Source organism: Linepithema humile, chromosome 3, assembly GCF_040581485.1.
Source record: "Linepithema humile isolate Giens D197 chromosome 3, Lhum_UNIL_v1.0, whole genome shotgun sequence".
NCBI lineage: Eukaryota > Metazoa > Arthropoda > Insecta > Hymenoptera > Formicidae > Linepithema > Linepithema humile.
This window is the reverse complement of record NC_090130.1, coordinates 14,075,902-14,095,613: the sequence shown is the minus strand read 5'-3', so window position 1 is coordinate 14,095,613 and position 19,712 is coordinate 14,075,902. Positions and strand designations below refer to the sequence as shown.

Sequence of the window (19,712 nt, the reverse complement as noted above, 5' to 3'; positions counted from 1 at the left end):
AGGAAGTTTTCATCAAAAAGTTTGTAACCAGTGTTTCGAAAACATCTCGATATCCGCTGCAAAAATATATCATAAAAAGTATAGTTTTCATTTAAGGAAACCAAGGTGGTGACCTTGGTATAACCTTAATGCTTTTCCAAAGATCAAACAAATAAAGCAGTTTTTAATGGCCCCTTCAAGGCTAAAAAAATTTTATTTAAAACATTTTTGACGAAAATGCGTCCTTTCCCAAATATTTAATGAGTACGCTTACAAGAATTACCTTGTATGTATATCATTAACATATCATATATTTTAGGAAAAAGAATGGTTAAGTTCACGATTAGTGCTAATCGGTTCAATCCCTGTAATGACGCAATTTGATATTTTGCCATTAATAGATATTGGTGGCACACTGGATGTTAGTGTACATTTGGAAATAGACAAGGTAAACAATTATAAATTTTTTATTAATTTTTATATACAAGATGTTTCAGAAGTATCTCAACAAATATATATTGTATATATCTATATATTGTAGGATTTTTTTTTGAAAAAAAATACAAACGCCGCACGAAAGCCTACGCGCGAGTTGTTTTCGTCGTCGGCATATTATATAAAAGGACTATTATGTTAGCTATCGGTTGTTGATAGTGATTATTATTAGATTCGGCGGCAACTTTGATGCACGCGTATATAACCGAGACTCTCAATGAGCGCAAAGTCAGTCGAGGAAAGATCCTGGTACCTTACGGACAATTAAAGATATATATATCTTTAATTGTCCGTAGGGTACCAGGAATATATATATATATATATATATATATATATATATATATATAGGAATATATACAGGGTGAGGCAAAAGTATGGAAACCCTCGAATAAGTTTTGAGGAAGGCATTTTACGAAAAAATGTTAAAAACAAAAGTTTTAGGAAATTTCTCTGGCTTTTCAATGGTGACCTTGGATTTGACCTTGACCGTGACCTTGAAGGTCATTTGAAGGTCAGAGTAATTTTTTTAAATGGAAACCCCTATTTTTTATTCCAAAATCTAATAGCTGGTGTCAAGAGCTTTTCAAAACACTATAATGAAGTTATTTTTCATTAAGTACTTTTCGAGTTATGAGGCTTGTAAATTACAGTATTTTGACATAAAATACAAAATATCTTGTAAAACATTCAATTTTTGGGAATTTTACCTTAATACTTTTATGCTTAAAATAATGAGACGAATTAATTGGTATAAAGAAAACACATTGGTTTTAAAAAAAAGTATGCAGTTGCATGTTGCAAACTACATATTTTTTCTTGAAAGCAACTATGTGTTTTCTTTATACCAATTGATTCGTCTCATTATTTTATGCATAAAAGTATTAAGGTAAGATTCCCAAAAATTGAATGTTTTACAAGATATTTTGTATTTTATGTCAAAATACTGTAATTTACAAGCCTCATAACTCGAAAAGTACTTAATGAAAAATAACTTCATTATAGTGTTTTGAAAAGCTCTTGACACCAGCTATTAGATTTTGGAATAAAAAATAGAGGTTTTCATTTAAAAAAATTACTCTGACCTTCAAATGACCTTCAAGGTCACGGTCAAGGTCAAATCCAAGGTCACCATTGAAAAGCCAGAGAAATTTCCTAAAACTTTTGTATTTAACATTTTTTCGTAAAATGCCTTCCTCAAAACTTATTCGGGGGTTTCCATACTTTTGCCTCACCCTGTATATATATATTCCTAAAAACCTGTGTCTATCGTCATTTTTATACCCACAGTTTCAGAAGTGGAATACGCGTGCCCTAAGAAAAACGCGTCCTGTGTTACGTGTACGAGGAACAATTGTTCTCTGCGTGAAAGCAAGTACGCGACGAATTAATACCTTGCGAGTAACCGTTTGCTGTGTGGTACGAGGTGAGCAAACGTGCTGTGTGTTAAATTGCTCGAGACCGCGAGCGTTAAAGATAGTGTCGCTGTGGGATTGTATAATAATGTGAATCATTAGTGATTCTGTTCGTGATTGTCGATAAAATAGTGAACGTAATGAATCCTTCGGCCTGCAGTATCGCGCAATTGAAGGAATTTCTGCGAGAAAGGAACCTTCCAACAACGGATAACAAGACCGATTTAATATTGCGGCTGAAGGAAAACGACCCGGGTATGTGGGAGGATGAGCGTCAGGACACCAGTGCAGAAGGACCACAAGATCTCGACGACGTTACAAACGCAGAAATGCAAAGAAGTGTGACGCGTGAGGAAGACTCTGTCGTAAACCGCGAGTTCGAACTCATTAGACGCGAAAGAGATCTGCTTCGGCGTGAACTTGAGTTAGTAAGACGCGAAGTCGAGCTGAGGGCCGATACGTCGGTTGCCAGTGTTAGAAGCCCTGTCATAAGTGAGAGTGGGACCAACAACGTGAAGGGACTCAAGGATCTGCTGAATGAATTCGAGTAACGCTTTCCGGAATTGGAAGCCGCAAGTCGAACTGCTGCGAGACGCATATAATCTCGACGACAACGCTATGAGGATGTTAATTAGTTCGAGATTAAAAGGAAAAGCCTTGAATTGGTTTCACTCTAAGTCCGAACACATCACGTTAAGTGCAACAGATCTTTTAGAAGAGATAAGACGAATGTTCGATCATCGGTCGAATAAATTGGCCCTGAGAAAAGAATTCGAACGACGAACGTGGAAACGGGAAAAACTTTTAATGAGTAATACCATGACAAAATAATCATTGCAAATCGGAGATCGATAGAAGCAGATCAAATTATCGATTATGTTATGCGACGTGAACTAGCCTCGGAATCACGCCAGATCCGAGGGAGCACGCCCAATGGAAATCGGTAACTCGCGGGATCGGCAATAAATGCTCGATTCGGTAACTTACGGTATCGGAAACAGATGCTTGATTCGGTAACTCGCGGTACTCCACGCTCGTCGGGAGCAAGGTAACTCGCGAAATCGGCAATAACTGCACGATTCGGTAACTCGCGGTACTCCACGAAATTCAGGAGCAAGGTAACTCGCGAAATCGGTAACCGGAAATGAGCGCCAGGTGCGAGTAATCGCACCGCGGTATCGGTAACTTTACAGTTCTCAAAATTGCTCGGCCGCTCCCGCTCAGTATATGACAGAGGGGCGCAGTTCTTTCATTTAACGTTAGATATCTGGAGTGAGAGGCTAACGCAAGGACAACTCAATAATTAAAATTTGACAATGATGTATTTCAGTGATTTGGTTACAAGGGTAAAGATGCTTAAACTATTCGGCCGGAGCCGATACGGCGTAAATAGGTTGATACGATGGTAGGGCTCTTCGCCCTATACTTCGGTAACAAGAATAGAGTTCGATGCCTACATAAAATCTCGGGAACGCGATCACGATAATTTGCCGCGGATCCGACTATATACAGCCAACGAAGGACTTATATTTCGATCATCCGATACGGCCGGTGAGGGTCAAATAAATACACTTTAAACGACGGTAGCCTAACGGCCAGAAATGATATGTCGCGGGTCAGCTATTTTTCGCGGGCTCTCACGCTTCTCGCCGAGACGCTAACTTTGCGGTAACAGCAATCTTGCGGAGAACGTTCCCGAACCAAAATCCGCCCGCGGACACTCACCCACAGTACTTCCGGTACGGTGATAACGCGACAAAAAAACGGTAACAAACGATATCGTCAGAAAGACGGTAACCATCGGTATTTTCAATAAGAGAAGGTAACGGAAAGACGGTAGAAAGCGGTATCTTCAAAAGAAACGGTAACGGTAGGACGGTACGGTAACAAAACGAACGGCAAACGAAACGGCAACGAGAAGAGACTGTCGGCGCTTAATTCTCGCAAGACGGAGAGACTGTTACGCGATATCCGGAGCCGGCTGGACATGCGGTAATTGAGCGTAATTAAGCGCTCACGGTATCAAAAACTACGGTTAATGGTGTGAGAGACACTACATATAAAACGAACTCACGCTACCAGCCATCACCGGACGGAACTCTACGGCTACCCGAGAGGCGGCTTACAATGAGTGGACGTCTTCGGCGTCTTCGGTGTCGTCGGGCTGAGTCCTGGATGTCGTCCTCGCGCACTTGCGGTACACCGAACAGTGGCTCTTCTCGGCTCTGCATCTAGGTCCTTTCCAAATCCGCGTCGCCTTCCTGCGCATCCTGCCGATTTTCCGAAAAGGGGGGCCTCTGAGAACCGCCCACAGTTCATCCAGGGCGCCCCCCCCCCCCGCTCACTGTGGTTTTCTCAAATCCTTCGGCCGCTAGCGTGTCGATGAGTCGATGTTTCCGGAAGAGACTGGTTAGGCTGGCCGGGCCATACTCCGGTCCTTCCGAGTGCAGCATCTTCGGGGCCCTCGAAGCCGTCTGCAGCCGGGCAAGGTCCGCTGCTGCGTGTCTCTGCGCTTCTTTGATTTTGGCTAAAACCAGAGCGGAGTTAGATAGGGCTTGGATGGCGGAGGCGACGGAATCGCGGTACCTGACCTTTTGCTGTGGGGTCACTAACGCGTGACACCCGTCGATGATCCCCCGGCGTCCGGTCTTCCTGGCGATGCTGCATCTTCGCCCTGAGGCACAAAACACGCAACGCCGCCCGCACGGGGTCTCGCCTTACAACTTAAAAAACGATATTAACGACATAAAACGGGAATGACAATACAAACAACGCGCAAAGATTGTGGAGTCTCGCGGGTTGCTGTCTCCACGCGAGGAGCAACACCAGGACTCTTTGCTCCCTCGGCCGGGCTATCGCCCTTGTGACGGCGCTCGAAAAGCGTCACGTAACAGTTATCGACGGAGTACCCGATCCATGGTTACGTGACCAAGCAAGGCTACAACGATTCAAAGATGCGGCTGACTTAGTAGAAGCGTTCGAGAACGTTACTTTGAGAAGCCAGATGAAAACCGAACGAAATTCCGTGGGAACCAGCCAGCAGAGGCCTAAGAAAGAGACGAAACTGGCTACATCTGAGCGTACCGAACTGAACCTAACGTCGAGAGGATTGAGGTGTTTCAACTGCAAGGAGAAGGGACATCGTATGGCAAATTGTACGAAACCGCGTGGTGCTACGAACAAAGTTGTGGACGATCGAGCTAGTGACTCGGCGGAAGAATCAAGTAAGGCGTCGGTTGAAATGAATCTCACTCAACCGTCTGTCGGAATCGAGCCATTTACGGTACCCGTATCTTATACTGTTTTGCATAACAAAGGTAATACGGACCTATTTTCTTGTACAGTGATTATCGATACCAGGTCACCGATAAGCTTAATCAAACCGGACTACGTGCCTGTTAATTGTCGCACTCCCGTCGCGAAAGATGACTTCCGATTTAATGGCATCAATGATTCAAATCGAAATATTAGGTATTTTCGAAAAAGACATTAAAGTAAACAACGTTGATATCAGGATTCAATTTTTCGTTGTGCCAGATAGGACGATAAACGGTACTGCGTTATTAGGCAGAGATTTTACTTCCGATCCGGCGGTAAAGGTAGTAATTGAACAAACACTTAAAATTTTGCAGAACCAGACCGACTCATCGAAAAACGCGAATGATTTCATCGATCAAATCATGCATATAGATTGCGCCGACCGATTGTTTGACGGGTTAGATTTAAATATCGATACGACTACAAGATTAGATTTAACTATAGATAAGCCTATGATAATGGTGTAACGGTGCAGCCCGCAAGCTGCATGGATCGGCTATGGACCGTCCATCGTCCGTAGCCCACCAAGGGCGCATCGAGCGCCGATAAAACTTTGACATAAACAACGGCGGTCAATCGCCGAACGGACCTCCACATCCGACCGTTCCGAAATTCCGTTTAGTGGGGGCCCGCCGCCGAAACCGCCGATGCTTACCGATCCGAAGTCAATCGGCCGCCAGCCGGGTATAAAAGAGGCCCGGCTGTACGTCTATTCACCAGATCCTGTTCGTTGCTAGACAGCGAACATCCTTCTGCGAGCGTTCTTGTAGTCCGCCGAGCACACTCGGCTTCTATGCCTTTTTCCAGACACACGAGCGTTCTCATGTACCGCCGAGCGTTCTCGGTAATCTTTCCTTTGCGTACAAGCGTTCTCGTACTCCTGCCGAGCGTACTCGGTTCCTCCAGGCACCGATCTTCGTGCACGGGCATTCCCATGTACCCAGCCGGATCGCTGCTCTGAATCCGCCTTCGTATGAGCGTTCTCGTACTCCCGCCGAGCGTACTCGGCTTCAAGCCTCTGATACGAGCGTTCTCGTGTACCCGCCGAGCGTATTCGGCTTCCCAATCCTAATATCGCGTTTCCGTGCGCCGGGATTTCAAGTTAAAATCCATCCGGCAGGCAAAACCGCGTCAACCAATCCGCGCCGCCGAGCGACCCGTATCGATCGGCTATCGAACGGACTCGCGACACTTCTACGAACGCACCCGCCGAAAGGCGCTCCGTCGTACCAACCGTTACGACTCGATCGTACGCGCCTGCGCTAATCGTTCCGCCGATCGCACCAAGACGCTCACGTCACGCATAAACGAATCATACATCACCGTTATATCTTCCAGCAATTATACACTTTGCATACTACATTTGTGCCAATCATACGTCGCCTTTATTCACTCACGCATTTGTATACACAGTACATTTATACAAATTTCGCACCGCAATCATACAATTTGCATACTACATTTGTACCAATCACACATCGCATGCACACACAGTCATTAAGCTTATTCTTTCAATAAACACATTAATTTATTATCATCTCTCACAAACTCGAGTTCTTCTTGGCGTACCTCCAACCGAACGATCCTGGATTCCGGCGAGCTATACCGCGCCCGAAAAGCTGACACGGTTTCAATAAAAGGTAAAGTTTTAATATACATGGATAATATTCTTGTAGCCACCGAGAAAATGAAGGAACATCTTGATATTTTGCGAGAAGTTTTTAAAATCGCACAGAAGCATAAACTCAGATTCCTACAGACAAATGTTTATTTTTACGCAACCAGATTACATATCTTGGCTATTTAATTAGCGAAGACGGTATTCAACCGAGTACGGAAAATGTCGAATCTGTTATTAATTATTCCATTTCGCGTAATACAAAAGAAGTTCAGCGTTTCATAGGACTTCCAAGCTATTTCCGAAGGTTTATTTCAAGATTCTCAATTGTAGTTAAACCTTTATACGAATTGTTGAAGAAAAACGCCGTGTTTAAATTCGGTGCGGAAGAAAATAACGCGTATGAGATGTTGAAAGCTCATTTGTCCAATAAGCCAATATTAGCTATTTATTGCCCTACCGTGACGACAGAATTGCATTGTGATGCAAGCGGGTTTGGCGCTATCTTGTTGCAAAGACAAGATGGAGGACAGTTTAGGCCGGTAGCATATTTTAGCCATCGGACGACGTCCGCCGAATCAAAATACCACAGCTTCGAGCTAAAGTGCTTAGCTGTAGTCGTATACGCGATTAAAAGATTTTATGTGTACTTGTTAGGTATTAAATTTAAAATCATCACACATTGCGATAGTTTTCGCCTTACCCTCAGTAAACAAATTGTCAATCCGCGAATAGCACGGTGGGCGATGTTTCTTCAGCAATAAGATTACGGAATTATGAAAAATCAGGCTGCGAGCGAGAAGGCTTACGATCGATCTCGTAAGAAAGCAACAACATATGATATTGGCAATTATAAAATGATAGTGAATACCAATATTAGAACTAATAAAAAACTGATTCCTAAGTTAAATGCGCCCTATATTGTACGCCTAGTTTTAGATACGGATCGCTATGTCGTAGTTGATATTTCCGGCTTCCAAGTTACACAGACACCGTACAATGGTATAGTGCCTACCGACCGAATGAAAGCCTAGATACGCGATTAGTCCTAAGTTTGTCCATTATAATGTAAAGAATAATTGTAAGCGTATGTAACCTCTAGTTTACGTTTAGTTTATAATCTAGAATTAAGTACATAAGGTAAATGTCCTTATTTGTGACCATGTCTCTATTTGTGACCACTCGTGGATTTTTATTAAAATAATTAGAAGTTTTAAGTAATTCATCCTTGAAAAGAATATTTATTATGTTTGGCGATTAATAAGCTACAATTTGATATGGTTTCGTGATATTTGATCAATAAATATTCGTAAAAATATGAAATAAGGTGCTAGTGTCGCCATCGCAGTGGCAATCGAGTGCAAGTTGGTTGACACGTTAGTAGGTGAAGTGCTTGTCACAATACAGCGACAGCTTTGTTTACGTCGTTAAAAAGAAATATTGAAGAACAATTTTGTGTAAGTATCACAGTAAATGATTAATAAATGTTGTACTATTAGTATATTTCGAAAAAGGTTAGTAGTTTTGAATATATAAGCGAACATTACAAATAGGAACAATAAAACACGCATGTCTTTATTTGTGACCAGACTCAAGAAAATTAATCTGCCAGTCACTAAATGGTTAATAACCGGTACATTCAATTTGACGCACCGGTTAATGACCGGTACATGCGATCTAACGCACCGGTTAATAACCGGTACATTCGATCTGATGCACCGGTTACTAACCGGGACAGATGGCGGTTACTAATAAGGCCAAATTTAAATCATGCGGTCACTAGTGCGTACATTTACATAGTCTGCAATTTTTTTTTTAATAAGTTTATTAAATTATATTTAGAGTTCGAGTAAAAGATTTTTCGATACAAAAATGATTAATCTTGAGTTCGGTATAATTGTTTTTTTTATTTAAATTACTCTAAAGTACTTTTCTTTCTTATTAACTCATATGAAAATCTTACATGGTCACAAATAGGGACATTTACCTTATATGACCGAGACGGTCATTGCGTTAAGATGGACGAGCTGTAGGATTTTCTTTTGAAAAGAGATACAAACGCCACACGAAAGTCTACCGCGCGAGTTGTTTTCGTTGTCGGCATATTATAAAGGACTATTATGTTAGCTATCGGTTGTTGATAGTGATTATTATTAGATTCGGCGGAAACTTTGATGCACGCGTATATAACAAAGACTCTCGACGAGCGCAAAGTCAGTCGAAGAAAGATCCTAGTACCCTGCGAACGATTAAAGATATATATATATATATTCCTAAAAACCTGTGTCTATTGTCATTTTCATCCCTACAATACAGGATGTCCCATTTTAAGTGGGCACCCCGAATAACTTTGAAGGAAGTGATTTTCAAAGAAAATGACCCAGACAAAAGTTGTTGGGTTTGGAGGGAGACATCCGATGATGACATTGGTTTAACCTAGAGTGTACATGCCAAGGTCATATGGAGGTCAACTTTGTTTTTTTAAATGGAACATTCTGTTTTTGATTCCAAAATCTAATAGCTGGTGTCAAGAGCTTTTCAAAACACTATAATGAAGTTATTTTTCATTAAGTACTTTTCGAGTTATGAGGCTTGTAAATTACAGTATTTTGACATAAAATATTAAATATCTTGTAAAACATTCAGTTTTTGAGAATGTTACCTTAATACTTTTATGCATAAAATAACGAGACAAATGAATTGGTATAAAGAAAACACATTGGTTTAAAAAAAAAGTATGCAGTTGCATGTTGCAAATTACATATTTTTTCTTACAACTATGTGTTTTCTCATATATATATATATGGGGCATTCTGTATGAAGTGATCCAACTAAATTTTCAAAGTTTTATCATTTGGTTCGTCACGTCCAACTTTAAACATCGATAAATTTTAGTAAATTGCTCCGATTTTAAGAAGTAAATAGTGGTTTTAAAAGATCTTTTTACGCCCTTTAAGTTTATAAAGTCAGCTTTTTCAAAAAGTTAAAATTTATTTAAAATGTTTGAAAAACAAAATAAAAATGGTTTCTTCTCAAATTTCGACATCTTAGATTTTTTTCAAAATATCTAAAAAAAAGTAGAAATCTTCCGCTTTAAAACGAGACCAAGTTCAAAATGGGCAGATTTTTTGTTCTTAAGATATAATCCGTTTTAGGACTAAGCGCGTCATCCATAGTGCAGCTCACGCGCTGTTGCAACTTTCGTAACTAAGGAGCGCAATATTATTTATTTTTTCTATTTCATTTGTTTATAATAAAATGTCGTGCTCCTTAGTTTTTACAAAAGTTGCAACTAAATGATAGCACTGCTATAAAAATGAATACTGCATTAAATTAGTGGAATATCATATTATAATTATTAGTGACTGATTTTCTGATTTGATTTATGTGATCTCTTTGAGTATTATATTAGGAGTTCTTTGATTACATTGTAAGTTTAGCATTTACTTTCGGTTCCACTCCACTTTGAATTTCGACTTGAATTAATTTGATTTTTATTTTAGCACGTCCTTGGATTCTGAGTTTTATACATTTTTGTTAAATAAGTCATAGTGCAATTATGGCAACACAGATAAAAGCCTGGGCTGATCAATGCTTTAATCCTTTAAAAAAAAAGGTTATGGAAAAGGATCTGAGATTTAAGAAACATTTCTAAACCTTCTCTCTTAAAGCTTCCAGGCAATGATCCAGTAAATGCAAAATTGTGCACATCTTGTAGAAAAGAATTACAGACGTTTCAAAAACTCCCTGTCTTACAATCAGTGAATCATACACAAGCTGTGAACATTGATATTGACAACCACGATATTTTGCATAAAGCTTTCGATTTCATTGATAATACAGAAGATGTAAAAGATTTTGATTTAGATTTTTCGTTACCTCCAGCATTAAAAAAACCAAATTTGCAATGTGACAACAAGTATCATATAACAGCTGTTCAAATCCTGGAGCAACTTAAGAATAAGTTTCGGAAATCTGCAAGTAGTTCGGAGAAACTGTTACTTCTCACTCTTGCACCCACATCATGGAGCCGAAAGAAATTAGCAATCAAATTTGGCACTTCTGAACGTCAGGCTCGAAAAACGAAAGAATTAGTATCTAAACATGGAATTTTAACTTTACCAAATTCAAAAATAGGAGGAAGAAAACTATCTGTTGAAACAGAATCTATTGTTAAAGCATTTTATGAAGACGATGAAAACAGTAGGCTACTGCCTGGAATGAAAGATTTCGTTTCAGTGAAGAAAGAAGACGGATCCTGTGAACGCATTCAAAAGAGACTAGTGCTATGCAATATTTCTGAATTATATGCAAAATTTAAGATGCAATATTCTGATATAAAAATTGGCTTTTCAAAATTCGCTGAACTTAGGCCACGTCAGTGTGTACTTGCTGGAAGCAGCGGAACACATACTGTTTGTGTGTGTGTGCACCATGAGAACGTTAATCTCATGTTGGATGCGATCAAACTAGAGAAAATAACTAAGAATACCAAACTACCTTTAAAAACTTATTACGACTGTCTAAAATGTATTATGTGCAATGTCCCTTCTTCTTCATGCCACCTTGGAGAATGTGAATTATGTCCTAATGAAGAAAATATTAAAAATTATTTGAAAATAATGTTAGAAGACCATTTTATTGAAAAAGTGGAGTTTCAAGTTTGGCAGCAAACGGACAGAAGTACTTTGAAAACTGAAGTAGCTGACATTGAAGATTTTCTTGAACAATTCTGTAATTTTTTGATAAAACTTAAACCGCATGATTTTGTGGCAAAAGCACAGTCATCATTTCTAACTAAATTAAAAAAAAATTTAATAGAAAATTAGTTTATAGTGCAGTTTGACTTTGCGGAAAATTATGCATTTGTCGTTTAGAATGCAGCGCAATCATTTCACTGGAACAACAATCAGTGCTCAATTTTCACCGTAGTCTTGTATTATAAAGAACAGAAAGAGCTAAAACACCGCAGTATTGCCATTTTGTCCGACAGTTTAAAGCACGATACGACCGCTGTCTATGAGTTTCAAAAAATAATTATTACTTATTTAAAGGAAAACTTTACTCCAACAAAAATATTTTACTTTACAGACGGTGCTGCTCAACATTTTAAAAACAAGTACAATTTTATTAATCTACTTTCACACAAAAACAATTTTGATATTGCTGCAGAATGGCATTTTCATGCCACAGCTCACGGCAAAGGTCCATGTGATAGAATAGATGGATAGAAACTTAAAAAGACTTGCCGCACGAGCTAGTCTACAAGTATCAGCAAAAAATCTTATTTTAACTCCTAAAGCTTTATGTCAATGGGCAAAAAAAAATTTGAATAAAACTATCATTTTTTTTAGTTCTAAAGCAGATCAATTGGTGACAGCTGAAGTGCTGAAAAATAGATTTACGAAAGCAATGACAGTGCCACAGACACAAAAATATCACAGTGTTATTCCTGCTGATGACAAAACGCTCAAATTTAAAAGATATTCCTCAGCAACAGAGAATGATGCTTTTCCTAAAATAAAGGTAAAAAAAAAATGTAAAAATCAAAAGCAAATATAAGTTAATTAATATAATTCTTGTTTTTTAAATTCCACCTTGTTTTTATTAACGATATATTTTGACTCTTTTGTTTTGGTTAGTAAATGACTTATACTATGACTATGACTATGACTGACTATGACTATGACTATGACTTATTTAACAAAAATGTATAAAACTCAGAATCCAAGGACGTGCTAAAATAAAAATCAAATTAATTCAAGTCGAAATTCAAAGTGGAGTGGAACCGAAAGTAAATGCTAAACTTACAATGTAATCAAAGAACTCCTAATATAATACTCAAAGAGATCACATAAATCAAATCAGAAAATCAGTCACTAATAATTATAATATGATATTCCACTAATTTAATGCAGTATTCAATTTTTTTGCAGTGCTATCATTTAGTTGCAACTTTTGTAAAAACTAAGGAGCACGACATTTTATTATAAACAAATGAAATAGAAAAAATAAATAATATTGCGCTCCTTAGTTACGAAAGTTGCAACAGCGCGTGAGCTGCACCATGGATGACGCGCTTGGTCCTAAACGGATTATATCTTAAGAACAAAAAATCTGCCCATTTTGAACTTGGTCTCGTTTTAAAGCGGAAGATTTCTACTTTTTTTTAAAGATATTTTGAAAAAAATCGAAGATGTCGAAATTTGAGAAAAAACAATTTTTATTTTGTTCTTCAAAAATTTTAAATAAATTTTAACTTTTTGAAAAAGCTGACTTTATAAACTTGAAGGGCGTAAAAAGATCTTTTAAAACCACTATTTACTTCTTAAAATCGGAGCAATTTACTAAAATTTATCGATGTTTAAAGTTGGACGTGACGAACCAAATGATAAAACTTTGAAAATTTAGTTGGATCACTTCATACAGAATGCCCCATATATATATACACAGTGGCGTGCAAAAGTTTTGAGCCAAACATTTTAATCACGTTACCTCCACCATATTTTACGGTAGGAATTTGATTTCTTGAGTTGTATCTTGTGTCTGTCGGACGTCGTACGTACTTTCTACCGTCACTTCCGAATAACTGAAACTTTGACTCGTCAGAAAAAAGTACTTTTCGCCAATCAACTTCAGTCCAATGTTCATATTTTCTTGCAAAATCTAATTGAGCCTTTTTATTTTTTGTACTAATTAATTGTTTTTTAACACCAGCTCGTCCTATAAGTCCCACTTCCTTCAGACGTCGAGATACTGTACTCCGACTAACATCAGCAAGATTTTCTTCTCGTAGTTCTCAAGAAATATCCATAGCAGTTTTTTTAACATCTGCTATCGACTTTCTTTTAACCATTTTATCAACGCGCTTTGTAGTTTTACGAGGTCTACCGCTTCGTGGTTTATCAGCTAGAGAGTTCGTCAACTTATATTTAGCAATAATCCTATTCACTGTTCTTTTATCAATTAATAAAGAATTAGCAATTTCGCGAAAAACCTTTCCTTGTTGAGAAAGGTTAATTACGACTTCGCGTGACTGAAGGTTTGTGTGTTTCGGCATCGCGGTAGGCAATAGACTGAAATATAGGTAAAGCAAATGCGGTTTGTTTATATTTCTTATAAGATACCGCGCTTATAAGATCGCAACAAGAATGTGGCTCAATACTTTTGAACGCAAATCAATATTATATTTGAAGAAATAAATAGAAAATATGTAATTTAAAAATTTTTTTACTGCATTACTATTCGTATAATTGTTATGTCAACTATTTTACATGATTAATTTTTAGAGCAATTCAGTATCTTATAATATATCTTAAAAAGACAATTTGGTTCAAAATTTTTGTACGCCACTGTATATCAGGAGACGCGGTAGTGTCTCGGGCCAAGTTCAAAAAATGACACTACTAACAAGTAACACTACCCAAATGTAAATCACCGATTTTGATAATTTTTGAATATGTTGTAGTAGACGTAAAAATAAGACATACGTATTTTTTTTTATCGGCGGAAAACCATATTTACACCCCTTTACACCCCTTTAAATTTATGGGTATCGATTTAATTGTTTTGTATATAAGGATTTAGTATTTTTGGCCCGAACCAAATAAAATAGTTGCATCATCAAGAGATATGAAAAATGGAAAATTTTCGACTCGGTTCGATCATTTTTAGGGGGTAAACCACCCCCTGTATTTGAAACAAAAATTTTAAAAATGCCCAGATAATTGCAAATTTTATTCAAAAATTTTGAAAAAAAATATATGTTACACTCGCATCCAAAACAAAAGTGAGACTGTTTGAGGATTTAAGAGTGATCACCCTTTTATCGAATTTCTTACGTAACATTTAAATTTATTCCGAAATAATGGTAAACAGTTTCATTTATCGTCAAATTAATTAATATTTACAAATTATAGTCTGATCAACCCTTCAATTCTATAAGGGGTGAGGAAAAACCTACCCTTAATAAGAGTAAGAAACCAGGATCGCGGCTCTTAGCATTACCCAGGATCACGACGGGGACGTGGCCGCGTGGATCCCATTTTATTTTATTTTTTTGGTTTTTTTGGTTTTTTGTTTTTTTTATTTGTTTATTGTTTTGTAATTTTTTTGTGTTTTTATTTGTATGTTGTTTTTTAATTTTTATATTTGCATTTTAACAATTAAAAAAAATTAAATTAATTAAACGTTACATTATAACTAACTTTAGTAATATTAATTAATGGCTATTCTTTATAGTCTTTACAATAATGAGGGACGCTTTGATTGCTGGGATCAAAAAAATGAGTAAAACATATATAATGTGTACACCAAGCGCACCTAATTAAAGCATTATCTTCACAATACTTGCAAGATGTATCACAATTTTCAAAACAGTATCGGACAGGAGTCTTGCATTTAGGTGGTTTTTCTTGAATATACCCACTTTTATACCATGCATATTTAAACATGTTTACAAACCTGGCTGAAGAAAACTGGTTATGAATCAGCGACTGAAGTTTTAATACATTGTTTCTTGCATGTAAATTGACATCAAAGCCATACAAAATTACCAGATCTGAAAAATGTTTTAAAAAATTTTTCCATGGTCTGAATCCATAAACATCTAGGGGTTGAATCATACCAGTTGTCCCAGCAGGAATTGTAAAAATATTGACATCTTTGCCTTCTAGACAAACGTTGTCAAAATTTTTCTTTGTTTGTCCTGTCCACGAATCTAAACATAAAACCGATTGTTTATCAACCACAGATAAGTAAATATCTTTGTACCATTGAACTGCCAGGTCAGATGATAATTTCCCAGATTTTGAAGGTACTACGACAATATTTTCTGCTTTATATATGTTCATTTCAACAACAGGTCCAAACTGCCCACCCGTTTCTTGTAAAACAATAAATAAAGGCGACTTGAGTAATCCACTAGCTGATACAATCGGTTGTATGGTATAGCTATGTGTTAATGAATTCTTCGATTGTGTTAAACATTCAACTTTTGCTGTTCCTTTGAAAGATAATGTTCGTCCTGCATGTGATTCATAATTAAAACCAGACTGATCTGAATTATAAACATTGTCAGCTCCTAATAATGAGATTTGCTCCCTAATTTTGGATACAAATTGATTTGCTTCTTGTACTAAATCATCTTTCTTTGATAAGAGCGTTTGGGTAGTGAATTTATTAATTTTTCTGGATACGATTCCGTGTTTTATTTTAAAATTGTGAATCCACTTTGATGAAGCCGTGAAAAATTCTCGAGGTAGTTGTACTTCATTTCTTGCATTTAAAGCCCATCTCTTAATATCAATATCATGAATTGGTATTGACTTCAAATGTGCATTTTGAAACTGTTTCATGACATATTTGCTAATTTCCAATAATTTCTCGTTTCTTGTGCCACCTTCTTTTACTTGCTTTTCCCATCTATATAACATTGTAATATTTTGAACTTTTTTAAATTTACTTTGTACACATTCAAATTTTAAATTTTTTTATGTACCAGAATGCCAATATTGAACAGCTTTTTCTTTATATTCGAAATCTATCATGTTTTTAACTTTTTTATTATCATTAATAATAGCGTTATAATCATCTTGGAAATCTTCTTCAATTGCATGGATTTCAGGAAGCGCAGTATTATCTTCGTAACATAAAGTAGTATAACTTTCAAATATCAAGGCAAAATCAATGGAGTCTTTAATTATATTCTCCAATTGTGACGCAAAAGCTCTCTCATCATCATTAATAGCTGAATCAATATTATATTGTGAATAATTAAAAGCTTCTTGTAACAATTTTAAAATGTTTCTTACATTCATCGTCATTTTTTTGTATACGTATTCGGTATAAAAATACGTAATTGGTGAGCTTAAGGTGTTTACTGATTTTTAAATTAATTTAATCGAGATTAGAACACCGTTGAAACCCTTAACGATCAACGCGATTGTCCGAGAAACTTTCTTCTTTGAAATATGGACTGCAGGATGTGAATGTGAATGTGAGAAATGGGCCCCGGAGCATCTCATGTAAACAAAAGCCGCGAGCTAAGGAGTGAGGAGCGCTCGCCTGGCGACGGAGGCATTCATATTTCAAAGAAGAAAGTTTCTCGGCTTCATCAAAGTGGATTCACAATTTTAAAATAAAACACGGAATCGTATCCAGAAAAATTAATAAATTCACTACCCAAACGCTCTTATCAAAGAAAGATGATTTAGTACAAGAAGCAAATCAATTTGTATCCAAAATTAGGGAGCAAATCTCATTATTAGGAGCTGACAATGTTTATAATTCAGATCAGTCTGGTTTTAATTATGAATCACATGCAGGACGAACATTATCTTTCAAAGGAACAGCAAAAGTTGAATGTTTAACACAATCGAAGAATTCATTAACACATAGCTATACCATACAACCGATTGTATCAGCTAGTGGATTACTCAAGTCGCCTTTATTTATTGTTTTACAAGAAACGGGTGGGCAGTTTGGACCTGTTGTTGAAATGAACATATATAAAGCAGAAAATATTGTCGTAGTACCTTCAAAATCTGGGAAATTATCATCTGACCTGGCAGTTCAATGGTACAAAGATATTTACTTATCTGTGGTTGATAAACAATCGGTTTTATGTTTAGATTCGTGGACAGGACAAACAAAGAAAAATTTTGACAACGTTTGTCTAGAAGGCAAAGATGTCAATATTTTTACAATTCCTGCTGGGACAACTGGTATGATTCAACCCCTAGATGTTTATGGATTCAGACCATGGAAAAATTTTTTAAAACATTTTTCAGATCTGGTAATTTTGTATGGCTTTGATGTCAATTTACATGCAAGAAACAATGTATTAAAACTTCAGTCGCTGATTCATAACCAGTTTTCTTCAGCCAGGTTTGTAAACATGTTTAAATATGCATGGTATAAAAGTGGGTATATTCAAGAAAAACCACCTAAATGCAAGACTCCTGTCCGATACTGTTTTGAAAATTGTGATACATCTTGCAAGTATTGTGAAGATAATGCTTTAATTAGGTGCGCTTGGTGTACACATTATATATGTTTTACTCATTTTTTTGATCCCAGCAATCAAAGCGTCCCTCATTATTGTAAAGACTATAAAGAATAGCCATTAATTAATATTACTAAAGTTAGTTATAATGTAACGTTTAATTAATTTAATTTTTTTTAATTGTTAAAATGCAAATATAAAAATTAAAAAACAACATACAAATAAAAACACAAAAAAATTACAAAACAATAAACAAATAAAAAAAACAAAAAACCAAAAAAACCAAAAAAATAAAATAAAATGGGATCCACGCGGCCACGTCCCCGTCGTGATCCTGGGTAATGCTAAGAGCCGCGATCCTGGTTTCTTACTCTTATTAAGGGTAGGTTTTTCCTCACCCCTTATAGAATTGAAGGGTTGATCAGACTATAATTTGTAAATATTAATTAATTTGACGATAAATGAAACTGTTTACCATTATTTCGGAATAAATTTAAATGTTACGTAAGAAATTCGATAAAAGGGTGATCACTCTTAAATCCTCAAACAGTCTCACTTTTGTTTTGGATGCGAGTGTAACATATATTTTTTTCAAAATTTTTGAATAAAATTTGCAATTATCTGGGCATTTTTAAAATTTTTGTTTCAAATACAGGGGGTGGTTTACCCCCTAAAAATGATCGAACCGAGTCGAAAATTTTCCATTTTTCATATCTCTTGATGATGCAACTATTTTATTTGGTTCGGGCCAAAAATACTAAATCCTTATATACAAAACAATTAAATCGATACCCATAAATTTAAAGGGGTGTAAAGGGGTGTAAATATGGTTTTCCGCCGATAAAAAAAAAACGTATGTCTTATTTTTACGTCTACTACAACATATTCAAAAATTATCAAAATCGGTGATTTACATTTGGGTAGTGTTACTTGTAAGTCAGGAGAAGTGTCTCCGGCCAAGTATAAAAAATGACACTAAGTCTCTTATCCTGCGCCCTCAAAGTCGACTTTTCGGGGGTTTGTAGCAACTAAAATATAAAAAATTAAAAAAAAAACACATAGCATATCCTTAAAGGTGGCATCGCCACGAGTAATTTGAACCAAAAAAAATTAAAATTGTGGTCCAGCCGTTTCGGAGATACAAGCGGTCAAAAAGTGATGTAGGTAATGCAAAAATTAAGAAACGTCGTTATTCTTCTCCTCTGTCTGCAGGGGCGGATAAAGAATTTGTGAGGCCCAGGGTATTATCATTATCATTAAAATTTACGAAAATTTCTCGCACCAGGTGCCAAGAGTCGACGATTTCGACTTTCCCGAGTTGCGCTACGGGAATTCTTTGCGCCAGGTGTCAAGGGTCGACGAATTCGACTTTCGCGAGTTGCGCTACGGGAATTTTTCGCACCAGGTGCCAAAGGTCGACGAATTCGACTTTCGGGAGTTGCACTACGGGAATTTTTCGCACCAGATTCCAAGAGTCGACGAATTCGACTACCCCGAGTTGCGCTACGTGAATTTCTCGCACTAGGTACCAAGGGTCGACGAATTCGACTTTCGGGAGTTGTGCTACGGGAATTTTTCGCACCAGGTGCCAAGAGTCGACGAATTCGACTTTCTTAAGTTGCACTACGGAAAGGAGGATGTTAAATATAGGTCGATTTTGGTCCATGGTGTGGAACCAAAACTACAAATGATTTCTTATAGATTTCATACCGTAGAATCACGTGGTAAAGTTTGTTTTCCTCTAGACACTGAGGAAAGTACGGAAAAATTGAAAAAAGACCATGAAAAAAGGAATTTCCCGAGTTAGTTGAAGCTTGGAACATTTTTGCAGCGATTTAAAAAAAATGATTTGTCGCTCTTGTCCTTTTGCAGGGAGGAAGTTCTG

General features: G+C 36.9%; 1 protein-coding gene across 5 annotated transcripts in view; it reads left to right on the top strand.

Annotated features, from left to right (window-relative positions):
* LOC105680063 (transmembrane protein 8B-like) overlaps window positions 1-19,712 on the top strand; it is a 230,855-nt gene that overhangs the window by 89,104 nt on the left and 122,039 nt on the right. For all 5 annotated transcript variants that reach the window (XM_067352077.1, XM_067352078.1, XM_067352076.1 and 2 more), the window contains one exon: window positions 299-427. In XM_067352077.1, coding sequence (XP_067208178.1) covers window positions 299-427 — 129 coding nt within the window. The remainder of the gene's footprint in view (window positions 1-298; window positions 428-19,712) is intronic.